The sequence below is a fragment of the Bubalus kerabau genome, chromosome 23 (genome assembly GCF_029407905.1).
Source record: "Bubalus kerabau isolate K-KA32 ecotype Philippines breed swamp buffalo chromosome 23, PCC_UOA_SB_1v2, whole genome shotgun sequence".
NCBI lineage: Eukaryota > Metazoa > Chordata > Mammalia > Artiodactyla > Bovidae > Bubalus > Bubalus kerabau.
The window spans coordinates 27,470,060-27,496,507 of NC_073646.1; the positions used below are offsets into that span (position 1 = coordinate 27,470,060).

The 26,448-nt window shown below is 47.3% G+C and overlaps 1 protein-coding gene across 1 annotated transcript; it reads right to left on the reverse strand.

Annotated features, from left to right (window-relative positions):
• Window positions 1-1,388: 1,388 nt before the first annotated feature.
• Window positions 1,389-15,241, reverse strand: SPN (sialophorin). Its single transcript, XM_055561746.1, has 3 exons — window positions 15,154-15,241; window positions 4,539-4,665; window positions 1,389-3,986 (listed from the first exon to the last, which is right to left on the reverse strand). Exon 3 carries the CDS (start codon window positions 3,968-3,970, stop codon window positions 2,438-2,440), a length of 1,533 nt encoding a protein of 510 aa, XP_055417721.1. The 5' UTR covers window positions 3,971-3,986; window positions 4,539-4,665; window positions 15,154-15,241; the 3' UTR covers window positions 1,389-2,437.
• Between the last annotated feature and the right edge of the window lie 11,207 nt (window positions 15,242-26,448).

Below are 26,448 nucleotides of genomic sequence, written 5' to 3' on the forward strand. Positions count from 1 at the left end.
GGGGTGTGGGTGGGCTTCAGGCAGAGCATGCGCAAATGCAGGAGTGAGTATGTGGCCCTTTCCATGGCTGGCAGCACTGGGGATCTGGGCCATGGTCTGGCTAGCTGTCCTGAAGACATGAGCTGGACAGGCAGGTTTGCTAAGCACCCCAGGTCTGGCCATGGCCTGGCTAGCTGTCCTGAAGACACCCACTGGCAGCTTGTTGCTGGGGATACACAGACGATCTCCAGAATAGCCTGAGTTTTCTGATGGCTAATGGCTGGACCCCAAACCTTCCCAGAACAGGAGCAGACTTATGGATGTAGAGGAAAATGAAGTGTAAATATCCACTTTTAGAAATGAGATATCCTTCGAACCATGCTTTGAGACCCTTTTCCTGTCTGGAGAAGTGAATTACATGACTAGATTTTTCAAGACCAAAATCCTCTTCCACCTGGAATTTGCACTGGATGACAAAGCTGTATTTGTAACTGATTATAATGTGCGCTTTTGAAAATAAAGTAGGAACATGCGTTTTAAAATATAAGATAAAGAATAAGACACCATATATGGTTGGGTGTGTGAGAGAATTCTGTTATTTAAGATACTAGAGAGTGCTGGCAATTTTGCAAAAGAGGAAAAATGTTATTTTACCATCAGGACAAAATTAGTATTTTAAATATTTTATTTTTTATTTATTTATTTGACAAAGGTTGTGGGTTCCATACTTGGTTGGGGAACTAAGATCCCTCCTGCTTGCATGGCATGGCCAAAAAAAAAAAAAAAAAAGAAAAGGCACCCAGACAAGTGTGGGGAAGACTTAGATTTCCACCCCCGCTTGCCCAGGTGTGGGTGGCACAATTCTGGGTGGGTCCCTGGCCACTTTCTGCCACTTCTCTCCCCATCTCTCCCCCACCCTCCCATGAACTGACTGACCCAGCCCTTTCCCTGTCTCCCACATCCCCTCTGATCCAAACCACCTGGCACTCACACCACCATGGTGTCTCTTGGCCTCTCCTTTTGTAGGTCAGTACGTCTGCTCTTGGTCACTGCTCCTCTTAACTCAACAACTTCCTCTTTGCAAATCCTCTTTGTTCTGGGGAAATACCAACGGCCTCTGGGTCCACGTGGTGCCCAGGGCACTGGCCTGGAATGGTCTCAGAGATAGTGCAGCTGGGTCTTGTCCCCTTTTCTCCATCCCAGAGCCACAGGGATGCTCCTGATTCTGGGACCTGTCACAGCTCCCTCTCTCACAATTAAACGGGTAACAGCATCAGCGAGTCCTGGGACTCAGTGTGTGCATTGGCGGGGTGATGGGGGGAGGGGAGGGGATGATGGATGAAAGAGTGGGGGGGTGGGAAGTGGGGGAGGGTGTGGCTGGAGGGGTGGGGGAGGGGAAGAGGGGATAGGGGTAGGGGTTACAGGGTACTTTGAGGCTGAGTTGAAGAACGACACTCAGTCACACATGCAGTCTTTCTCGCAAGCCAGGCCACAGATAGAATTAAATCTTCCACCTCCACCCATCTGAGCAAAGACAAGGGTGCCTCTCAGCACCTCCTCAGGGTGGCATCTCCCCAGCCTCCGCAGCCCTTCCTGCCCCCTCCCTCACACTGTCTGTACTACTCCCCACTGTCCGTCACAAACATCACCAAGTCCTCGCCTCCTGCACACAAACCGCATGCATGAGTGGACCCACGCAGACACCAAGACTTCTAAGAACTACACCTGCCCAGAAACTTCTCACCTCTGCTCTTGGGAGGAGAAACAACCGAAGCCTCTGGCCGCCTCCGTCCAGAGGTGGGGGGAGTGTGGCAGCTGGGACCGTGGGCCAGTCTAGGGGTCTGGAGCCGTCATAGATACACTGAAAGCACCCCGAGGTGACACCACCCAGCCCATGCTCTGGGCTGGCCTGGCACAGACCACTGGCACCCAGAGTTACAGGCAGTTCATGGGCTAATCCGGTACAAATGATCTAATCCATGGGGCCAAATGTACTTTCCAGAGTAATCCTGAAGTGGGAGCTTGCTGGGTTGCCAATTCCTTCTTCCCAGACTCTGATATCTGTGGGGAATCTGCTGAGAAATCACCAATCCAGGAAGTCTGGCGTTTCCAGAGACTCAGCGGCTAGTTTCAAGGACCAAAATGTGGAGAAAATGTGATGGGGAGAAGTAGGTGTTGATGAGGAAGTTTCATTCGTTCCATCTGCAAGTGTTCAGTGGGTGTATGCCCTGGTCTAGGTGCTGGGGGTGGATGCTGGGTGTGGATGCTGGCTAGAAGAGCCAGGGTTAAGAAGCTGAATGAAGATTAAGGGTGAAGATGCTGTGTTAAAATCCAAAGAGTGCTGGGTGAAAATGCTGGGTGATGGATGAGGAGGTTGGATATCAACCTCTTGGTGATGATGGGAGGTAAGGTGATAAAAGCGGGAATGGTTCTACTCCAGTCTTGAGATTCTCGAGCATTAAGGGGTCTTCACCTCTCTCGCTTCTGGCCCATTAGAAGTAGGGGCCTCTGCACCCTCATCCTCGTTGCACACCAGCGGCTCCTCTTCCCCCTTTAAGCTGGAGGCTGGCCCTGCCTTTAGCTCCTCCAGCGCCATGGAGCCCTGGCGAGACTTCCGTCTACCAAAGAAAGTGGTGAGTGTGGGTCGCTGGCCAGACCCCTCCCTGTGGGGGCCATCAGAGTCGTTGTTCCCCCCAGACGCTCCCTCTGTGGCTGTCATGGCCTCCTCATCAGGCACCTGGGCGACCCCAGCCCAGGCATCTACCGCCCCATTGCGTTTCCAACTGCTGCCCAGTGTCAGGACTCCTGTCTTCCGCTTCTGCCGCCGGAGCCACAACAGGATTAAGGCCACGAGGACAACGACCACCAGCAGGGCCACAAGCACAGCCACCAGCAAGGTGCCTTTTGTCCCCTGAGCTGGAATTAGTTTGTCCCTCCTGCTTATGTTTGTGGAGGTATTGGGGCTGAATGTTGTTACTTCATGGCTAGTGGAGCCACTGGTCCCCATGGGAGTCTTGAGAGAGGTAGCTGGCATGGTGCTCAGGAGTCCACTGGTCCCCTTGGAGGTCTTAGGAGAGCTAGTTTTCATGATGACAGGGGATCCACTGGTCATACTGATGGTCTTCACAGAGCTAGTTGCCGTGGTGACAAGGGGTTCCCTGGTCCCACTGGAGGTCTCCAGAGAGCTTGTTGCCATGGTGACAGGAGGTCTACTGGTCCCACCAGAGAGCTCCAGAGAGCTAGTTGCCATAGTTAACAGGACTTTGCTGGTCCCACTGGCGGTCTCCAGAGAGCTTGTTGCCATGGTGACAGGAGGTCTACTGGTCCCACCAGAGAGCTCCAGAGAGCTAGTTGCCATAGTTAACAGGACTTTGCTGGTCCCACTGGCGGTCTCCAGAGAGCTTGTTGCCATGGTGACAGGAGGTCTACTGGTCCCACCAGAGATCTCCAGAGAGTTAGTTGCCATAGTTAATAGGACTTTGCTGGTCGCACTGGAGGTCTCCAGAGGGCTAGTTCCACTGGTCCCATTGGAGGTCTCCAGAGGGCTAGTTGCCATGGTTTCACTAGTCATAGTAGGGAATCCTGTAGGTTTCATTACTGAGACACCAGGTGTGCTGGGGGCATCAGGGATTTTCATGGGCTTTATTGACTTGATTGAATCTTCCTGGGAGATTGTTGACTCAGATACAGGACTGCCCCTGCTGGCAGTGGGGGAAGTTTCAGGAGAGGACACCACATTGGCTATATAGGGAATCGAGGAAGGCGGTAAGATCTGGTGCTCAGGGTTATCACTCATCTTAGAGACCTTGTTTGTTGTAAGACTGGTTGTCACTAAGTTGAAAGGTAGGGTCTCAGAGACCGAAGAAAGAGAGGCTATTGTGGCTTTAGATGTCCACAAAGGAGAGCTTCTTGGAGACACTTCAGTCAGGTTTTCTGCCCCCATGCTCCCGAAGAGGAGGAGAAGCAGGATCATTTCCAAAGCAACGGGCATGAGCAGGAGTTGGGACCTGCGGGTGGGGAAGTTGGAGAAGTAGAACACATAAGGATCTGGGGACAGGGGCAGGACCGAGTCAGGCCCTCCCCTCCTGCCCACTTCCCTGCCAACTGCCGGGCCGAACTCTGCGGTTCAACGGCTTTTTCCACCCCTGCTTTCACTAGTGTCAGAAATAACAAGACACTGGCAGCACCCCCATCAACTCTATCCCTCAGGACCCCTTGGTGCGCTCTAGCCATTGCCGCCCCATCCTGCCCTGCCCTGCAGCTCCGATGGCTCCTCATCCTTTTTTCCCATTATCTGGCAAGGTCTTCTCAAACCAGAGGCACATTCCTAGGTCCACTGAGGCCCCTGCCCCACCACATCCCACCGCTTACCAGCTCACTTGAAAAGGGCACAGGGCTGTGACCAGGCTGCTCCAACTCCTCCTGAAGCTGGGGCAAGACTGGCTGTCAGGGGCCCCAAGGGGAAAGGAAGTGGCCCCTGGCTCCACCCACCCCACCCAGCATCCTGCCCCAACCGCCCCACTCCTACATTGCCGTGTGATGAGAGAGGCATCACTCACTTTTTCAGGGTCCCAGGTGATAACAGGGGCTCTGGGGTCTCAGCTGCAGCAGGTGGGGATGGTGGGTGGGTTCTGGAATGGGGATTCCTGGATCTTCACTGGAAAATGGGATGGCAAGCTGGTGACTCTGGAACAGGTAGAGGGGTCAGAGCAGATGACGCTATGGCACCACCCTATGGTGGATATGGGTGCTTGAAAACCAAGGGGTGTGGAGGAGGAGATGGGAGCGGAAGGCGGTTTCCTTTGCCTTTGTGGTCCCCAAGCTGTTAGGTGCGCCCCCAAGGCTAGCACTTCTTCTGCCCCAGGAGCTCCCAGGAAATACCAGGGCGAGAAGAAGCCCTTGACTCTGGCTAGGGGCAGTGAGAGGCTTTGCAGGCTGCGTGAAATTCCTGGTAGGCTCAGGACTTCTCAAGAAGTGGGAAGTGGTCACTGCAACAGCCCCAGGGATGGACTGCCCAACTAAATCTAAGTGGTTATTAAGCACTGAATACGCTATCATCTTTTTTTTAATTTTTAAAACTTTGTATTTATTTAATCACTTGTAGCTACGCTGGGTCTTCGTTGCTGCACAGGCTTTTCTCTAGTTGCAGCGAGTGGGGGCTACTCTCCAGTGGGTGGTACTTGAGTTTCTCACTACGGTGGCTTCTCTTGTTGTGGAGCATGGGCTCTAGGGCACGCGGGCTTTAGTAGCTGCTGCACGTGGGCTCAGTAGCTACACCTCCGGGGCTCTAGAGCACAGGCTCAATAGTTGTGGTCTATGGGCTTTAGTTGTTCCACAGCATGTGGGATCTTCCCAGATCAGGGATCAAACCTGTGCCTCCTGCATTGGCAAGTGGATTCTTTACCACTGAGCCACCAGGGAACCCCCCTCCTTTTTTCATTTTAATTGGAGGATAATTGTTTTACAATGTCACGTTGCATTCTGCTGTACAGCAACATGAATCAGCTAGAAGTATACATATATCCCCTCATTCTTGAGCCCCCTCCCATTATGCTATGATCTTATTTTTGCAGAAGACTAATAAAAATGTGGGAATCTACATGGAAGACCCTGAAAAGATATCTACAGAGGGATTAACAAATTTTGTTGGGTAGGAATGAGCAGAGTTCTCTATTTCCTTCTTTGGGTGGTTGCTGTTTTCTCACTTTCCTTTAATCTGTAAGCTTTGACTTTTGGTATATATACGACTTTATTTTTTTCTTTTTTTGCCTTTCTTTTTTAAAAAATCAAAACTGATATATATGTTGTGCTCAGTTACCCAGTTGTGTCCAACTCTTTATGACCACATGGACTATAGCCCGAGAGGCTCCTCCATCCATGGGATTTCCCAGGCAAGAATACTGGAGTGGGTTGCCATTTCCTCCTCCAGGGATTTTTATGTTGCACAAGTAATAATACATGTACATGACATGTGACTGAAACAGGCCAATATCAGGGCCTGGGATTGTATCCAACTCACAAGCTAACGAGTCAGTCTGACAAAGACATGAGACTCCTGAGTCAGAGAAACAGAAACCCACCACTCATCACTCAGCAAACAGCAGGTGAACTGTGTCTGCTTCAGTTCTGCTCACCCCTGATTTGCACAGGGGTGAACATGGAGAGGCTTGCCCCACAGCTAAGGAACTCTGAGCTTCGAGAATTTCCTTCTTTTTGAGTAAGTGGTAAGCAAACTTGCCGTTTGTCCTGAAGGGAGACGTTACTTCATCCCTCAGCGTTACTCACTGTCAACGCAACCTTGAGAAACTGCCTGGATGTAGAACGGCCAGGACCATGAATTGTTGGCATGTCAGCAAGAGTATGGGCTTAACAGGTGGCTCAGTGATAAAAGAATGTACCTGCCAATACAGATGAGGGTTCGGTCCCTGGGTCAGGAAGATCCCCTGGAGAAGGAAATGGCAACCCCCTCCAGTATTCTTGCCTGGAGAATTCCATGGGCAGAAGAGCCTGGTGGACTACAGACCATAGGGTCACAAAGAGGTGGACACAACTTAGAGACTGAGCATGCACGGACATATGCACACACGGCAAGAGTGTGCAAGTATGCTCTGGGCTGAGGTGGATCGCCTCTTCCACCAGACTCCTTGGAAAATGGCTGATCCCAGGGCTGGAGCCTGGAAAGTATACGATGAACCCCAAGAACTATCTTGTTCCCTGATTTCAAGCTATATCTCATGCTACAGTAATCAAAACAGCATGGCACTGGCATAAAAACAGACACATAGACCAATGAAACAGAATAGAGAGCCCAGAAACAAACTCACACTTAATTGATTAATTAATCTATCAATTAATTAACCTGTCAATTAACCTATGACAAATGAGTCAAGAATATGCTATAGAGAAAAGAGCCTCCTCATTAAATGGTGTTGGGAAAACTATACTACTTACAAAAGAGACAAACTGGACTACTTTCTCACACCATATGCAAAAGTAAACTCAAAATAATTTAAAGACTTGAATGTAAGACTTGAAATCATAAAACTCCTAGAAGAAAATACAGATGATAATCTCCTTGACATTGGTGTTGACAATGACTTTTTAGATTTGACATTAAAAGCAAAAGTAAACAGGATTACATCAAACTAGAAAGCTTCTCCACAAAGGAAACCATGAACAAAACGAAAAGACAACCTACAGAATGGGAGAAAATATTTGCAAATCATGCATCTGATAAGGAGTTAATATCCAAAATACATAAGGAACTCATGCAACTCAATAACAATGACAAAAAAATATGATTTAAAAATGGGAAGAGGAAAAAGAAAAATCAAAAAGAATAGAAATGGGCAGAGGACTCAAATAGGAATTTTTTCAAAGAAGACATACAGATGGCCAACAGACACATGAAAAGATGTTCAACAGCGCTAATCATCAAGGAAATGCAAATCAAAACCACAATGAGTATCACCTCGCACCTGTGAGAATGACTACTATCAAAAAGACAAGAGGGACCTTGGCGGTCCAGTGGTTAAGACTCCCAGCTCCCACTGCAGGGGGCACGGGTTCAGCCCCTGGTGAGGGATCTAAGATACCACAGGGAACAACTAAGAATTTGTACATTGTAACTAAAAAAAATTCCTGCTTGCCACAGCTAGGACCTGGTGTGGCCAAATAAATAGATATTTAAAATAATGATAATAAAGATAAAAAGACCAATTTACAACCAACATAATAATAATGGATTCAGATAAGAATGAATGTTTAAAACCATTGGGTGAAACTGGAGCAGGGAGGTGTGGCATGCACATAGGGTATTTTTATAGTGTTAAAGCTATATATTTATAGTCCACAAGCTATGTATTCATTAAGGGAAAGTAGCAACTTTACAGGCAATGGCACCCCACTCCAGTACTCTCGCCTGGAAAACCCATGGATGGAGGAGCCTGGAAGGCTGCAGTCCATGGGGTCGCTGACAGTCGGACACGACTGAGCGACTTCACTTTCACTTTTCACTTTCATGCATTGGAGAAGAAAATGGCAACCCACTCCAGTGGCTTTGCCTGGAGAATCCCAGGGACGGGGGAGCCTGGTGGGCTGCCATCCATTGGGTTGCACAGAGTTGGACACGACTGAAGCGGCTTAGCAGCAGCAGCAGCAGCAACTTTACAGTGGAAAAAACTAACAGACACTATCTTACCAGAGCAATCAAAGTTCTCATCACCAGTGATGGGACAAACCCAACAAAAGGCTCCAGATATGATGCACTGAGAAGGGTCACTTCTGTCCTAGCAAACAAATGCAAAACCTGAATCTAATCACTGAGAAATATCAGGCAGATCCAAGTTGAAGGGCACTTTACAAAAGCAACTGGCCCTTACTCTTCAAAAATGTCAGTGGCAGGAAGAACAAAGAAAGCCTGAGACACTCTTTCAGAACTTAAAAGAGTAGAGACTTGAGGACTAAATGTAATATGGGATCGTCAACCGGAAAAAAAAAATGCTGTAAAGGACACCAAGGGATAACTGGCAAAATTTGATTAGACTGTAGAATAGATAATAATGTTGTTGAGTTAACATTAATTCCTTAAATTTGATAAGCATATTATGGCTATATTCCTAGTTTGAAGGAAATAACATGTTTAAAGAATGTAGGCATCATGGTGCATAATTCAGCGAGTTCCTCTTCAATAGTTTCACACACACAATAATAACAATAGAAAATTTAAAAATTTGGAAGATAAAAATAAAGCACATATGGAAAAATAATATGAAGTGAGGGGGCTTCCAGGTTGATGAACATGCAGCGATGGGGCGAGATGGGAGCGGGGCCTGGAAGCCCCGACCCCCTTTCCCCAGACCTTGCCCTTTTCCTCTCTTCCATCTCGCTGTTCCTGCATTGTAAATTTTTATAACAAACCGGTTATCCAATATAGCTTAACATTTTCCTGAGCCACCATTTCCCTCTATATATTTAGCACCTGGCCTGATATTTGAGAAGAACTCGACTTCAAAATGAGAAAGCAGAAAGAACTCGACTTCAAAATGAGAAAGCAGAAACGCCTATCTTGCAAATTTCTTCGCAGGTGCCCATAAAAGAAGAGAAAAAAAAAAAAAGGTTTCTAGTTATTGGCCATTACCAAAAAGGTGAATGGCGTCATTATGTTTCCCCTAAGTCAGGAACAAAGAGGACTCAGAGCTTCTGAGTTTTTAAGATGTATCCAGATACCCTTCTGAAAATGGAATTCCATCATTCTTCTCTTCTTTTCTTCTATTCTACCCTATTCTTTGTCGTTTAGTCACTGAGTTGTGTCTGACTCTTTGCCACCCCATGGACTGTAGCCCACCAGGTTCCTCTGTCCATGGGATTTCGCAGGTATGAATACTGGAGTGGGTTGTCATTTTCTTCTCCAGGATATCCTCCCGAAACGGGGATCGAACCTGTGTCTCCTGAATTGCAGGCAAATTCTTTACCTCTGAGCCACCAGGGAAGCCCATTACGTGCTCAGGCATCTAATGAAAGGACTTTTTTTTTTTTAAGTGGTGAAGACATGAAAGATCTGCGGGTGTTCACTATATTATTCTTGGGACTTTTCTTATCTGAAAAATTTCGAAATAAAAGAACACACTGGAAATTCCTTGGCGGTCCAGTGGTTAAGACTCCAGGCTTTCACTGCCAAGGACACGGCTTTGATCTCTGGTCAGAGAATTAAGATCCTGCAAGCCCTGTGGCATGCCTCCCCCGACACACACACACACAAAAGATAAAATAGAAAGACCTAGAATCTGATTACTCTTCCCCCGCCTTCACCGTTGTCTCCCTGCTCTCAGCCTTGTCTTTCGTCACCTCCTTTGGGTTCTTAGCCAAGGAGCAGCCAGAGGGGCCCGGGTCAAACATCTGATCTCACCCATTCCCCACTCTAAACTCTGAGACAGCCGCCCACAGCCCAAGTCCTCAAAGTGGACAAGGCCACGTCAATCTGACCCTCCCTCCCTTCCTGCCCTCATTCCCTCTGCTCCTGCCACCCAGGCCTCCAAGCTGTCCCTGGAGAATCTGAGCCCGGAGGCCTTTGTGCCGTTTGTGAAGCTGCCTAGAAGGCTCTTCCCCGTTATCTAAATGGGTCAAGTGTCACCTTCTCAGTACGTCTTTGGTACTCTACGGTATTGTGCAGGGGGAGGGGGCTAAAACTGCTCTCCCCTCACCCCAGCCTGCATGTCCCAGCCCCTACCCCTGCTTTCTATGGCGCTTTTTATTTACTTTTTTTTTTTTTTTTTAGTTTTGGTTTCGCTGGGTCTTTGGTGATGCACATGGGCTTTCTCTAGTTTTGGCGAACAAGGGCTACTCTCCAGTTGTGGTGCGCAAGCTTCTCATTGCGGTGGCTTCTCTTGTTTCAAAGCACAGACTCTAGGGCACGCTGGCTTTACTAACTGTGGCTTGTGGGCTCAGTACTTGTAGCTCATGGGCTCCAGAGTGCTGGCTCATGAGTTGTGGTACATGGGCTCAGTTGCCCACGGCCTGTGGGATCTTCCTGAACCAGGGATCAAACTGGTGTTCCTTGCATTGCAAGGTGGATTCTTAACCACTGGATCACCAGGGAACCCTCGTTGGCTTGCTCAGTAAACAGTAGGTGCTCAGTGAGGTTTACTGGCTGACAAGGAGTTCTCTGGCTGAGAGAAGGAAGAAGGCATAGGGTGAAGAATTGTGCCATTGAAGCAAGACTCCTGAAAGGAACCAGACGAGGGTGGAGCTGCGAACGCTGGGTGTGCCTGTAATGGTGAAGGTTGCACCCAGCCCACAGACCTCCAGGAAGTCCCGTGAGGCCATCAGAGTCTGTAGGTGCTAGAGCAGGGCAAGTGACTTGTGTTCTATGAAGATAATATTTCTGCCCTCCCCAGGGTTTGGGCTTTCAGCTCTGATCTCCTGCAGGTCTCTGAGGGGCTGTTTCCAGGCAGACATCCAAGCAGATGGGAGCCTGCTCCTCCCTGCCCCTAAGCCTGAGGCCAAGGAAGCCTCAGATGAGGGATCACCGGCACCTGAACTGTGTCACTTACCGTCCGCATGGCCTGGGGTCAGTTGTGTCATCTCTCTGTCTCAGTTTCTTCATCTATAAATAGGGACAATAATACTATTTTGGGGGACTTCCCTGGCGGTCCAGTGGTTAAGACTCCATGCTTCAGGGACTTCCCTGGTGGTCCAGTGGTTAAGAACCTGCCTCGCAATGCAAGGGACACGAGCTTGATCCCTGGTCAGGGAGCTAAGATTCCCTCATGCTGTGTGGCACAGCCAATATATACATATATACATAAACTATTTTTCAAAGTTCATAGGAAGATTAAATTAGATAGTGTGGGGGGCGGGGCAGTCCCTTAGTAAGAGCCTAGTAAACAATAACTGATGTGTACGAGCTGTGTTGTGATGTCCCATCTAATCCTCCAAAGCCAGGGCCTTTTCCTCCCATCCACAGCCCTCTCCAGGAACAGGGCTGACAAGTTAGGGCTTCCCTCCCTGCCACCCGCCCCCTCCCAGGGACTTTCTATCTAGTCAGAGGGCTGTTTATGTACTACTAATTTATCATTGAATGTAATGGTTTCTCAATTTTTATCAAAGTAACGCATATTATAAGCACAGAGTGTTTATCATGGAGGGTAATACTCCTCCCCTTTCCCTCCCAAGTCCTAGTCCTGGAAAGGAACCATTCTTTAATCTCCTTAATTTATTCTAGTCTCAATTCTTCTGGTGGCTCCATATTCCTCAACAACATGTTAATTCTGCTGTTTCTAGAAGTATCCTTCCTGCCTGCCATTAATCCACTGGCTTCCAGCTCCAATAGAAAAGTATTTGACCCACTGGCCCTGTCCTACTTCCCAGGTCAGTGCCATCCCTCTTTTTTAGGCCCTCTGGAGAAGGCGATGGCACCCCACTCCAGTACTCTTGCCTGGAAAATCCCATGGACAGAGGAGCCTGGTGGGCTGCAGTCCATGGGGTCGCTAAGAGTCGGGCATGACTGAGTGACTTCACTTTCACTTTTCTCTTTCATGCATTGGAGAAGGAAATGGCAACCCACTCCAATATTCTTGCCTGGAGAATCCCAAGGACAGAGGAGCCTAGTGGGCTGCCGTCTATGGGGTCGCGCAGAGTCGGACACGACTGAAGCGACTTAGCAGCAGCAGCAGCAGCTATAACGACAGTTGTTTTTGTTGCTGTAAATTTAGTAGCTCATGGTCATTTTTAGTGTCAGCTGTCATGTGTGGCGAGATGATGGTTGGAGAGGACTCTGAGGCCAGACTTCCTAGGGCCAGACCCCCAGACTCAGCCGCTGACAGAGTGTGTGACCCTGGGCAACAAATGTCACCTTCCTGTGCCTCAGGCTGCTGAGCTGTGCAAAGGGTTAGCCTTGTCCTAAGGATTCGGTGAGCTAAGCCAGGGGTAGCTGTGCCATCGACCTGTTAAAGAGTACAACTCAACTGAGGACCTAATTGGCTTTATATTAAACAACCCATGAATCCAGCAGCATCTCACCTAGCCAGGAGAAAGGCGCTCTGAGGGGCTGTACAAATCGATGGCTTTTATAGGCCTAAGTTGGGCAGGATGAGGAGGCGATTAGCCAAAGAAAAAAAAGGATTATTTTAGTCAATTATTTCCTTACAGGCAGGGGTCAGGAAAGATAGAAGTCTTATCAAGGAAATTACCTGACTAGTGTTGATCAAGAAGTTCCAGACTGGTTAATTTAAACTTTCATGCGTGGGAACAGCTGAAACTATAATCAGGTTAGGTATTAAGTTTTGGTTTGAGCGACTTGGCTCAACACAAAAGGACTCCATTTGAGGCCTGTTGCCTCATTTTTAATAGATCATAAGTTCTACATAAATGTTGACAATTATAAATCCTTTTTTAGAAAAATATTTATTTATTTGGTCATGCCAGGTCTTACTGCAGCATGTGGGATCTAGTTCCCTGAGCAGGGATCGAATCTGGGCCCCCTGCACTGGGGGCATGGAGTATTAGCTGCTGAACCACCAGGGAAGTCCATTTAAAAAAAAAATTTTTTTTTTTTCTTTTTTCTAAAGTCAGTGGCTGGAAACTTTTATTTATTTATTTTTGGCTGCACTGTGCAGCATGTGGGAATCTTGGTTCCCCAACCAGGAATTGAATCCCATGCAGTAGAAGTGCAGTATCCTAACCACTGGACCACGGGAGTCCCCTCTTATATAGCAACTTCTTGACTATTGCTTCATGGCTTCCCTTTCCTGATCTCTCTTCTGCCTAGTTTCTGATATGTGCACATTTAGTTTTATAATGCTTAAAGTAGCGAATACTTGCCTTCTCTTCTTTGCATTGTCTAGAGCTGTACTGTCCAATACAACACCAACTAGCCAAGTGGGACTATTTTAATTTAAATTAATTAAAATTCATTAAGATTTAAAATTCAATGGAAAGAAAGATGTGGCTTTTATACACACACACTCACACACACCTACACACAATGGAATACTACTCAGTCATAAAAAGAATAAAATAATGCATTTGCAGTAACATGGATGGACCCCTAGGGATTATCACACAAAGTGAAATAAGTCAGAAAAAGACGAATATCATATGATATCACTTATATGTGGAATCTAAAAAAATGATACAAATGAACTTATTTATAAAACTCACAGTCATAGAAAACAAACTTATGGTTATCAAAGGTGAAAGGGATGGGGGAGGGATAAATTAGGAATTTGGGATTAACAGGTACACATCACTGTATATACAATAGATAAATAACAAAGACCTATTTATAGCACAGGGAAACTGTATTCAATATCTTATCATATACCGAAAAGAATCTGGAAAAGAATCTGAAAAAGTATATATGATATAATATACATATTTTTATTCTATACATTATATAATATACATATAGGATAAAAGAATATATATATATATATAGCTTCCCAGGTGGCACTAGTGGTAAAGAACCCATCTTCCAATGCAGAAGACATAAGAGATGTGGGTTCAATCCCTGGGTGGGGAAGATCCCCCGGAGGAGGGCATGGCAACCCACTCCAGTATTCTTGCCTGGAGAATCCCATGGATAGAGAAGTCTGGAGGGCTACAGTCCATGGGGTCGCAGAGTCGGACACAACTGAAGCCACTGAGCATGGAAGCAACCATGAGTTAGGCATAGTTTGTAATCATGGACCAAAGAAAGTGCCAGTCACCTGTCCTCCTGGAGGTGACCGTCTCCCAAGGGGAGACAGAGTCTAGACAAATCTACAGTGTTTGCTATTATGGAGAACAAAGTCAAATCAAAGACCCTATCAGCAGATCATGCCTGGCGTGTTCTGGAACCCCAAGGAAGCCAGCATGTCTGAAGCAGAGCACATGCCAGGGAGAGGGTGGGAGGGGAGGTCGGAGAGAAAACAGGGCCAGATCCTGAGGGCAGGAGTTCTTGCACTGGGTCAGGTGAGAGATGAGGGAGTCCGAACCAGGATGACGGGCAATGTGGAGGGCAGTTTTCAACTGTTGCTTATCTTTTGAGGTAGAACCAGTGGAATTTCTTAGCCTATTAGCTTTGGTGGGGGTAGGGGGGTGTTGTGAGAGAGAGGATCTGACAACACCAAGATTTCTGTCACAACTAACTGTAAGAACCAAATTGTGGTTTTCTGATACGGGAAGGCTGGGGATGGAGCAGGTTTGGGGGAGAAGATAAAGAATTCATCTGGGAACATGCTAAATTCGATACGCCTTTTAGACACCCAAGTGGAGGTTCCAAGTAAGCAATTCTCTATGAGCTCCTACCAGCTCCCAGAAGACACCCACACTGAAGGTGTGAATTTGGGGGTCATCAGACCATGGGGTTGTTAAGAGTCAGACATGACTGAGTGACTTCACTTTCACTTTTCACTTTCATGCATTGGAGAAGGAAATGACAACCCACTCCAGTGTTCTTGCCTGGAGAATCCCAGAGATGGGGGAGCCTGGTGGGCTGCCGTCTATGGGGTCGCACAGAGTCAGACAGGACTGAAGCGACTTAGCAGCAGCAGCAGAATATGGTTGGTATTTAAAGCCATGTCCAGATGAGCTCAGCTCAAGAGTGAGTGTTGATGAAGAGATGAGGACATATGAGATGGGTATTACTCCAGTGGAGAATGGGCCACAGTGGCTCAGAGAGGTTAAGTGACTTACCTAAGATCACACAGCTGGTATGGGGTAGAATCTGCATTGACAACTAGGTCCTGGTACTGCATTCAAAATGGTCTTAGATCTTTAGTACTGCTTTAGAGTTGTCATTGTAGGCTTCTCTTTATCCAATTTGACCTGGGGCTATCATTAAGTGTTTAAAGGGTTTGTGTGCGTGCGTGCTAAGTTGTTTCAGTTGTGTCTGATTCTGTGCAACCCTATGGATTATATGTATATTTGATTTACAATGTTATGTTAGTTTCAGGTATACAGCAAAGTGATTCAGGTGTGTATATATATTCGTGCAAGCTAAGTTGCTTCAGTCGTGTCCAACTCTTTGCGACCCTATGGACTGTAGCCCACCAGGCTCCTCTGTCCATGGGGATTCTCCAGGCAAGAATACTAGAGTCGGTTGCCATGCCCTCCTCCCAGGGATCTTCCCAATCCAGGGATCAAACCTGTGTATCTTAAATCCACCTGCATTGGCAGGCAGGTTCTTTACCATGAGCACCACCTGGGAAACCCTTAGAGGGTTTAACTGGTGTTTAACTGGTGGGCTCTAAAGCCCTTGATGTTTCCAGCTGAGCTTTGAGAAAAGCCAGAGACTCAGGAGTCCAAGTTCGGGCCTGGAGGTCTGATGGGACTCCCACACACCAAGACAGTGAAGATCTGTGTGCTTTGCAAAGCCAGAGGTGGTACAAATTGAAATACTAGATTTTGGAAGTTAGAGGACCTGGCTGGCCAGGTATTGGCCATTAAGGCATGTTTTTGGATCCATTCCAGCCCCAGAATAATTAATGAAGCACTCAGTACACCCGTGCGGCTTTCCTCTAGTCTGGAAAATGTCACCAACAGGTGTCACCAACTGCTTGCCCTCATCCCAGCTCTAAATGGAAGAGAATGGTAAAATGATAAACGACAAATGGTAAGATGGTAAATGATAAAACAAAGATAATGCTTGTCTCTCCAGGAATGCTATAAGATTAAACAAGAAAATGTCAATGAAATCACCCAGCTTAGGTCAAGCCCTGGCACAGAGTTGAATTTCTTCTCCTGCCTCGGCCATTAAGAATCTCAGCAGAGATCCCTCAGAAGCCATAAGACTTCCAGGGGTCCCCTCTTGCCTCTGCCCCAGGCACTTGTTCAGTTGGACACATCCCACCTAGGAAGTGGTTTTCAGAGTTCCATAGACCCTGGAGTTCAGAAGTGGTGCTTTGGGGCTTGTCACCCTAGCCTAATTTGTCATCTGCCTTCCACCCCGCAGACCCTTCTCTGCCCTGCTCTCTACCCTGGAGGCTCCTTTGCTCTCTGGCTCCCACTTGGGTTCAGCTAAAGGTAGGACAGGCTGGAGATCAGAGGGAAAGAGAAGAGAGGACATTCTTGCCCTGCTCTAGTCACACTTCTGACTTCATCTCTCTGCTCATGTCTATACGATCTGTGAGGTGACCTCCTGTGATATTGTGATTCGAAATAAGAAATATATATTTGACCTTTGTCTCATTTCTGGTGCAGAACTCCCCCAAACCACACACACACTGGAATTGATGATCAGAATTATACCCCCTCCTGTTTCCAGCTTTCACGGGGTTCAGCAACACTATTTCTTCCCTTAAATCTTGGAATTAGTAACATTTTCCCTTTATTGTTAGCCTCTGGGGGCTTCAACATTCTTTGTAGGTTCCTTTAATATCATACCTATAACTCTACCAGGAGTGCCTATATTAAAGCCTCTGGAATTGTGCTGTCCCATACAATAATCACTGCAATTTAACTTGCAATAATTAAAATTAAATACAATTTGGGACTTCCCTGGTGGTCCAGTGGTTAAGAATCTGCCTTGCAAGGAAAGGACACTGGTTCGATCCCTAGTGGGGGAACTAAAATCCCACATGCCTTGGAGCAACTAAGCCTGAGAGCCACAGCTAGAAGAGTCCTTACTACACAACAAAAGATCCCTCATGAAGCAAGGAAGATCCTGTGTGGCACAACTAAGACCTGATGCAGCCAAATAAAATAAATAAACTAATTAAAAAAAAAAATAGCCACTGGCCCAAGCCATCCCTCCATTACCCCCATGGAGTCATTCTGGCTACTCCTTCAGGAAACTCCAGAAGGCCCCACATTCCTGCTACTGATGGGTTTACACCCAGATAGCAACTGGAGAATGGAATGGAAACCCACTCCAGTACTCTTGCCTGGCAAATCCCATGGACGGAGGAGCCTGGTAGGCTGCAGTCCATGGGGTTGCTAAGAGTCGGACACGACTGAGCGACTTCATTTTCACTTTTCACTTTCATGCATTGGAGAAGGAAATGGCAACCCACTCCAGTGTTCTTGCCTGGAGAATCCCAGGGACGGGGGAGCCTGGTGGGCTGCCGTCTATGGGGTCGCACAGAGTCGGACACGACTGAAGCGACTTAGCAGCAGCAGCAGGCATTAAACAAAGTCAAGGACCCTTAGTTCCCTTTCTTATCAAGGGCTACAGATAATACTTGGATCTATTTTGCAGATACTTTCTATTTGCAGAAATCCCCTCCAGGTGGAAGAAGTTCACTATATATTGCCCACAAGCACATAGACCCCAGACAGGTTAGAACCAGAAGGTTGATGATGCTGACTTCGGTTACCTCACTGCAAACCAATCAGAAGAATGACCACACGCTGATCACGGGCCCCGCAACCCTCTCTTCAACATGTGGCTGCTTCCTCTTTCCCCTATACAATCTCCAAGCAAAAACTTGGGGAGTCGGGAGTTGGTTCTTTGGGATATGAGTCCACCTTCTCCCTAGGATTGCCGGCTTCCTCAATAAAGGTGTCTTTCCTTGTGTAGCACTTGTCCCGTATTGGACTCTTGAGCAACGAGCAGCAAAAACTGAGTTCAGTAACAAGTCCACGGCCATGACACTCAAGGACTGGCTCCTTCCACCACCCTGTTTCCCCATGCTGCCTCTAGCCCACATGGCATGGGTGCTCATGAACACAGAGAATGGGGGCTTTCTGCTGACCTCTGTGGAGAACTCTGGGGACATTTGTAGAAGACCAAAAGCTGCCCTCTACTGTCGCAAGAGCCACTGATCTGGGGGCACAAGGTGGGGCTGGGCTGGGGTGCCACACAGTGTAACCAGAGAGCCTGCCTGGGGCTCTGATCAGAATGCAGTAACAGGGGCTGGATATACCTACCTTTTAAATTTAAAAAATTTTTAATTTTTTAAAATATTTATTTATTTGGCTGCATCGAGTCAAAGTGGATAAGGATGGGATCTTTCGTTGCAGCATCCAGGCTTCTCTAGTTGAGGCACTTGGGATCTAGCGTGTTCAGGTTCAGTAGTTGTTAATGCGTGGACTTGGTTGTCTCTCCGCATGTGGGATCTTAGTTTCCCAACCAGGGATCGGACCCGCATCTCCTATGTCTCCTGCATTGCAGGCGGATTCTTTATCCACTGAACCATCTGGGAAGCCCTCCAGTCCTGTCTAAGGAATTGTAAAAACAAGTCTTGAAAGCATCAAACTGTTTTCAAGGCACTATGACCCCCCCCAACTTCCAAACTTCTTGGCCAAGTAATAAAACTGGTTTTTAATTAATTATTTTTGGTTGCGCTTGGTGTTTGTCGCTGCGTGTGGGCTTTCTCAAGCTGTGGTGCATGGGCTCAGCTGTCCCCCAGACCTGTGGAATCTTCTCTGACCAGGAATCAAACCTGTGTCCTCTACATTGACAGGCAGATTCCCGGGACCACTAGGGAAGTCCCAACATAACTGTTTTTGAGAACAAAGTTCAAAATATTTAAAGGAGGAGGTTGCCACCTATGTTTGAGTGAGGAGGTCAGCAAATCCTCTCCCCAAAAGTAACTATAAATCTGGGCAAAACAGACAAAACAGTCACTTTGGAGCTCTGAAACTGACTAAACACATGCCCCAATCTAAGAAGCAATTGACTTGAAAACTGCTCAACTTTGAGTTAGAACTGGGGGAGGCTGTTCTGTGTTCTTGCTTGAGGCTGCTTCATCTCATCTCATCCCAGCTGCCAAGGTGGGACAGTATTGAGGACCAGCAGATTCACTGATGAAGGGGGCTCATTGGATTTAGAGATGCAGACAGTGCCCACACCAAACAATGTTGCTGGTAGAAGTAGCCAAATTGGGGGTGTGCAAGTGAGAAGAGCTGATGCTTTTACTAGCCTGATGCTGTGGTTGAGATTGAGGCACGCATACTCCTAGCTAAGGCTGTGTGCATTTGCAGTGGAGGGCAGGGGGGCCAACTCCATCCTTCCACGCTTGGCTAACCCTGGGGCCACATGCGCAGAGAAGCTTCAAAAGGGCTCAGTGGAAAGTAAAGCTGGGGCCAACTTGAAAACAGCTTGAACTTTGTACTCTCCTACCCACACACAGATTTGTTGGCAGAGAACAGAATTCGCACTGATGCGAGGTAACTGAGTTCAGCCTCCAATAAGTGGCTGACCATTAAGTGATACTGACACAGAGGTCTTCCTAGGAACCCAAGCTTAAAAATAAAAACACCAATTGGTTAAAAAACAAAACACAAAAAAACAGGGTAGAGACCATGGCCACACACCATGAAGGAGGCAGATTTCACAGATACTGCCTACCAGGCTAATTATTAAACAAACAAACAAACAAACCATGACAACAACAACCTTTAGGGGGCATCAGTCCAAACTCAGTGGGAAAAAACAATGTAATAGACCAAGACTTTGAAGTACCTATTATAAATATGTTCAAAGAACTAACAAAGAAAAGTGTGACAACAAAGACTCAAAGCATGACAATGAATCAAAAATAGATCCTCTTGAGAAATCATGGATTTTTTTCAAAGGAAAGAAGTTCTGATACCTGCTACGACATGGACGAACCTTCAAAACAGTATGCTAAGTGGAGTAAGTCGGACACAAAAGGGCAAATTCAGAGAAATAGAAAAAAATGGAGACTACCAGGGATTGGAGGGAGAGAGGAATGGGGAGTTTTTTGTTTAGTTAGGGTACAGAGTGTCTGTTAGGATGATAAAAAATTTCTGAAGGACTTCTCTGGCAGTTCCGTGGTTAGGAATCCGCCTGCCAACATGGGAGACAAAGGTGTGATCCCTGGTCTGGGAAGATTCTACTTGTCGTGGAGCAACGAAGCCCAGAAGCCACAACTACCAAGGCTTGAGCGCCCTAGAGTTCATGCTCTGAAACAAGAGAAGCCACCACAATGAGAAGTTCGAGCACCGCAACTAGAGAAAGCCCACACATACAGCAACGAAGACTCAGCACAGCCAAAAATAAATAAATACATAATTTTAAAAATTAAAAAAAAATAAAAATAGGCCATAAATTGGGTCAGCTCGCTCATCAAAAATCCTGGCTAGACTTCAGGATCACACAGGCCTGGGTTCTATCACTCTATCACTTTCAGATTCTTCAATATGGGCAAGTCAGTTTTCCTCACCTCTCTGAGCCTCATTTTTCTCATCAGCCAGATGGGGAAAATATGTAGCTAACTAGTAGGTTGTTGGGAAGATGAAACATAATACTCCTAACTTATTTAGATACTTAAGAAATGTCAGAAATTCCCTGGTGGTCCAGCAGTTGGGGCCCTGTGCTAGCACTGCTGAGGGCCTGGGTTCGATCCCTGATCTGGGAACTAAGATCCCACAAGCATGACCAAAAAAGAAAAGGAAAAGAAAACAGAGATGTCAAATGACTTCCTCTTCTCTTATCAAATAGAGATGGGTTTAGAGTAGGAAGTCTGAGTCAGATAAGAGGCCTTTAGGTCAGAGGGCAAAAGCCCACATCATGTCCAAGTGACCATGGAGAGCCTGAAATAGAGAAAGGTGTCCAAAACAGGGAGCCACAGGGCCGGATGCCACAGAGTTGAGTGGGGCAGAGACATGCAGGGTAGTGGGTGGAGAACAGGAAAGTGAGAGCAAGGATGATAGCATCAGAACAGGAAGACCAGATGCTGCCCAAGCAAATCTCAGTCAGCATCAGCATCTGCAGCTAGATTTTACACACTTGTCACATGTAGGGTTTACACAGGAAAAGTGTTAGTTGCTCAGTCGTGTCCAATTCTTTGCAACCCCATGGACTGCAACCCGCCAGGCTCCTCTGCACATGGGATTCATCTGGTAAGGATACTGGAGTGGGTTGCCATTTCCTCCTCCAGTGGCTCTTCCCAACCCAGGGATGTAACCTGGGTCTCCTACACTGCGGGCACTACACCATCTGAGCCCGCAGGGCAGCTGTGGCTTACACAAGGAGGTGGGCCTTACCTACAGGGCAGGCTGGGCCAGACAAGCCTCCTGGAGAACGGGGTCGTGTCGGCCCCCAGCCAGCCAACTGGAGATGTGAGCTGGGATGTTCCCCCTGAAGGAGGTTGGTGGTGGTCTGGGAAGTGGTGAACCTACCACAGTGAAAGTGTATCACTGAACTTGAGGAATAGTCAAAAAGGACCAGGAGCAGCCCAGCCTCTGTGGGGAGTTCAGAAATGGCTACTGACTTTGTCCATTATCCACCCTCGAATCATGCGCAAAACGTACATGCTCCAACTCCATGAACTGCAGCCCACCAGGCCCCTCTGTCCATGGGATTTTCCAGGCCAGAATACTGGAGTGGGTTGCCATTTCCTCCCCCAGGGATCTTCCCAAAACAGGGATCAAATCTGTGTCTCTGTGTCTCCTGCATTGACAGGCAAATTCTTTACCACTGAGCCACCTGGGAAGCCCTCCATGTGTAAAACATCTGCTACTAAATCCACTCTTGAGGGAATTCCCTGGCAGTTCAGGGGTTAGGACTTTGCACTTTCATTGCTGAGGACACAAGTTCAATCCTGGTCAGGGAACTAAGATCCCGAAAGCTTCTGGATATGGCCAAGAACCAACCAACCCACACTTGAAATGAACTCCTCTTGGGTCTCAGCATCAGGACGAGATGGGCATCCCCAGGGCTCCAGCTTGGTTCTGGCTGAGAGCAGAGTGGAAGGCAGGCTGCCAGGTTCAGGCCTCCCCACTGCCTAGGAGCCTGGGGTTCAGTGACTGTGCAATGAGGCGTCAAGCCAGCCAGGTGGGTCTAGAATGAAGGGCACGTGTGTCAAAGGTATGACTATACCAAACCTCCTCAGGCTTTGTGGATTCTGACTCTTCATTAATCTTAACCCCTTTTGGGGCTCCTTCCCAGACCTCATCTCCCTCAGGACCCCACCAGAGGCCCAGGGCAAAGTGTGATACCCTGGAGTATCCAGACTCCCCTCCCCGAATCCTGCTACTCTTCCAGAAAACAGCCTGCCAAAGGCAAGAGGCTGCATTTCAGAGGGGCAGGTGTCCGATGCAGTAATGACACCTGCAACTTTGACCTTGAACTCTCCTGTAAATCTACCCCTGGCTCAATGATACCTCAGGATTTAGAATGAAACTAACAACCCCTCAGCCCTGCCTCCTTGGAAGATGCTTGGCCTTCCCAGGTGGCCCAGTGATAAAGAACCTGGCAAGCTGTAGTCCATGGGGTCACTAAGAGCCAGACAGGACTGAGCAACTGAACAAAGCCCTACTCATACTCTAATCTTGTCAGAGACCTCACCTGTGAACCACATGTTATAAATCCATCATTAAATTCTCCCAGGTTGGGGCACATAGTTTTTAGAGGCAGAATCCCAGTGTGTCCCCCTTCGTCTGGCAAAGTAATAAAGCTCTCCTTTTCTATTCCACCCAAAACTCTGTCTCTGAGATTTGATTTAGCACTGGGGTAGAGAGGCTGGATTTTTGGTAATGGAGCCTGGAGCCTGGAGCTGAGGGAGGCAGTGGGGAAGAGACACGTGGAGCTGGAAGGGCTGGTTCAGGCCAGGCCATAGGAAACCCATCAGCTTCAAGTTTTCAAACTTGATCTTGAGGGCAATGGGGAGCCTTGAAAAGTTTCAATGAGGGGCTTCCCTGGTGGCTCAGTGGTAAAGAATCCACCTGCCAATGCTGGAGATGCGGGTTCAATCCTTAGGCCGGGAAGATCCTTCATGCTGTGGAGCAATTAAGCCCGTGCGCCACAACCACTGAACCTGCGCCCTCAAGCCCGTGCACCCCAACTACTGAAGCCCGACTGTCCAAGAGCCTGTGCTCCACACCAAGAAGCCACAGCAATGAGAAGCCTTCGCACCTCAACTAGAGAGCAGCACCCTGCTCACCACAACTAGAGAAACGCCTGCACAGCAATGAAGACCCAGCATAGCCATAAATAGATAAAAACCAATTCCATTTATATAACATAAAAAAGATGTAAATACTTTAAAAAAAGGTTTCAGTGAAAGGCAAGGTTCTTCACTTCTGACTTCCTATTCCAAACCCATAACCCAAATCGAATCATAGGGGAAATTTCAGACAAGTCCAAATTTTAGGAATTTGACCAAAAACCACACCAGCACTCCTCAAATTGGTCAAGGTCAGTGAAAACAAGTCAGAGGAGCAGTCAGAACAGAGAAAGCTAAGGAGACAGGACAGCTAAATGTACCGCGGTGTTCCAGACAGGATTCTGAAACAGAAGAGGGATGTTATGGAAAGTTAGTAAAACATAAATAAAAGTTTAATCCATCCACACAATGGAATGTTACCCAACAATAAAGGTACTATTATACGTTACATAGATGAATCTTAAAAACATGCCAAGTACAAGAAGCACACACAGAAAACACATTAGACCACATACGGGATGATTCCATTTGTGTGAAATGCCCAGAACAGGCAAATCTCCAGAGACAGGAAGTAGGTTAGAGGCTGGCAGGGGCTGGAGGGTGAGTGGGGATGGGGAGAAATGAGGGAGGAACTACTGCTGAGTGGGGTTTCTTTTAGACAAAATTCTAAAATGAGGCTGTAACAATGCTTTCGCAACCCTGTGAATGTACTAAACACAATGGTACTAAGTGGGTGGATTCTATTGCAGTAAAGCTATTTAAAAATAGTAATGTCGAAAACAAAAAGTAAAAAAATAAAAATAGTAATAACATTGGTTCATGGGTTAACAAATGTGCCACTGAAAGATGTTAACAATAGGGGAAACTGGGTGTATGCTCTGCTATTTTTGTAAATCTACAAAACAACTGTAAGACACAAAAAGCTTATTTATATAAAAATTATATAGTGATTTCCCTGGCCCTTCAGTGGTTAAGAATCTGTCTGCTAATGCAGGGGACAATGCAGGTTTGATTCCTAGTTTGGGAAGATTCCATATGCTTCAAGGCAATGGAGACCCCTGTGCCATAACTTTTGAGCCTGTGCTCTGGAGCCCACAAAACACAACCCCTGAAGCCTGAGTGCCCTGGAGCCCATGCTCTGCAACAAGAGAAGCCTGTGCCTTCTTCTGATACCCGGGAGTATCCAGACTCCAGGAGTGGGGGATAACGAAGAGTAGCCCCCACCCACTGAAACCAGAGAAAGCCCATACACAACAACGAAGAGCCAGTGCAGCCAAAAATAAATAAAATTAAAACAGGGAAAAGACTCTGTACCTCCAATGCAGTGAACGTGAGTTCGATCCCTGGTCAGGGAACTAAGGTCCCACATGCTGTGCGGGGTGTGGCAAAAAATATTATATACTCACATGTAAAAATTATATATATATACACACACATATATATACACAGTTTGTTTGGTTTAAGGCAAGGGAGTTAAGTGTTCATAGGGGCTTGAAATAGGGACATGGCCAATGAAGAACTGAGTGAGGTTTAAGATGGGGAGAGGCATTCAGCTGGATGGAGTGCTAGTTTCCTATTGAGGCTATTAACACAAGACCTCAAACTTATCACAGCACAACTTTTAGTTCTAGCAGTGGTCACAAGTCCCAGATGGCTTCACTGGGCCAAAACCTATGGTGGAGCTGCGTTTCTTTGTTTCAGCCTCTACAGGTACCTGCATTCCTTGGTATCTGGCCCCATTTTCCAACTGCAAAGCCAGCAGCAGGTGTAATATCTTCACCTCCCGCTCACTTGGACCCTCTTCAGTCCCATTCACTTAATAGGACCCATGTGAACATACTGGGCCCACCTCCCTAATCCAGGACACATCATTAATGTGATCATGTCTGCAAGCTCCCTTTTGCCAGAGAGCCGTACATTTACAACTTCTGAGGCTTAGGATGTGGCCATTTTGGGGGCCATTAATCTGCCCACACCTGTTGTCCTCAGGGATGTAAACACAGAAGGGATGTGTCCTCGGCTTTGGATGGAGCCTGGGATGCCTGCAGGATATCTGGGGAACTTCCCCTTGGCTTCCATCTATTCACCAAACACTATACACCTCCCATGAGTCAGTTACTGGGGATATAAATGTGAATACTGTATTTCATTGGTTCTAAAACATCTGTTTTTTCACTTTGGAACATATCTGAAATCAGGATGCAGCTTTGAATCAATGACATCTTACAACCACAACAGGCAGGGTTTTCTTTCTAACACATGAAGACATCTTACAACTGAAGGTATCCTGAAGTCAGTGAAATCCAGGTCTGGATGGAGCCCTAGAGTGGGCCTCACTGCTATAGACATTAATTATAGAAGGTAGCTGCCTCACTAGAGAATTAAGTATCCCCACCCAGTCCCTCCACCCTTTCCTGGTTCTGGGCCTGCCTCCTTCCACCCCAGGATGCCCATTGCCCCATGGCTCTGCTGCCCAACTCTTGGCTAACTGAGGCCACCAGAACCACGGCCACACCCATGTTCAGCTCTAACACATGAACTGGTCCGTGAACCGGCCCCTCTCCCTAGGTGTAACCTCAAGTTGGGCCCTGTGGTTTTCCACCTGGATGCACATGGGAAACACCTGGGAATTTTTCAAAGACCCAGGCCATCCCTAGACCCAATCATTCATAATGTCTGAGGAGTGAGGTTACAGTTCCCCATAGACTCCAACAGAGAGCCAGGTGGAGAACTAACTGGTGTGAGTGAGGAGAGGCATGAGGTAGCACCAGTGGGAGGTGGAAAGTGTTAGGTCCAGACTACACAATGACACCTATCAGTCTTCCTCCCAATCCTCCCCAGGCGCACTCTGAATGGGGAGGACCAGCCCAGTTCTCGCAGTTTCCTAAAGGAACTAAACTGAGTCAAATATATTATAGGAGCCCAGGAAATGTAAGCTGCACAGACTCCAAGGCCAGTCAGAAAAGGCCTGGTGCCAAGAAAGGCCTTCAAAGGGAGTCCTCTGGGTCGGGGAGTGTCCTCTGATTCACTGTGTAACCTCCGTGAGACACGGCCCATCTCTGGGCCTGTGCAGACTGGCCCAGGTGGCCTTGAAAGTCCTTTAGGTACCAACACTGAGTTTAGACTTTACCTCAGA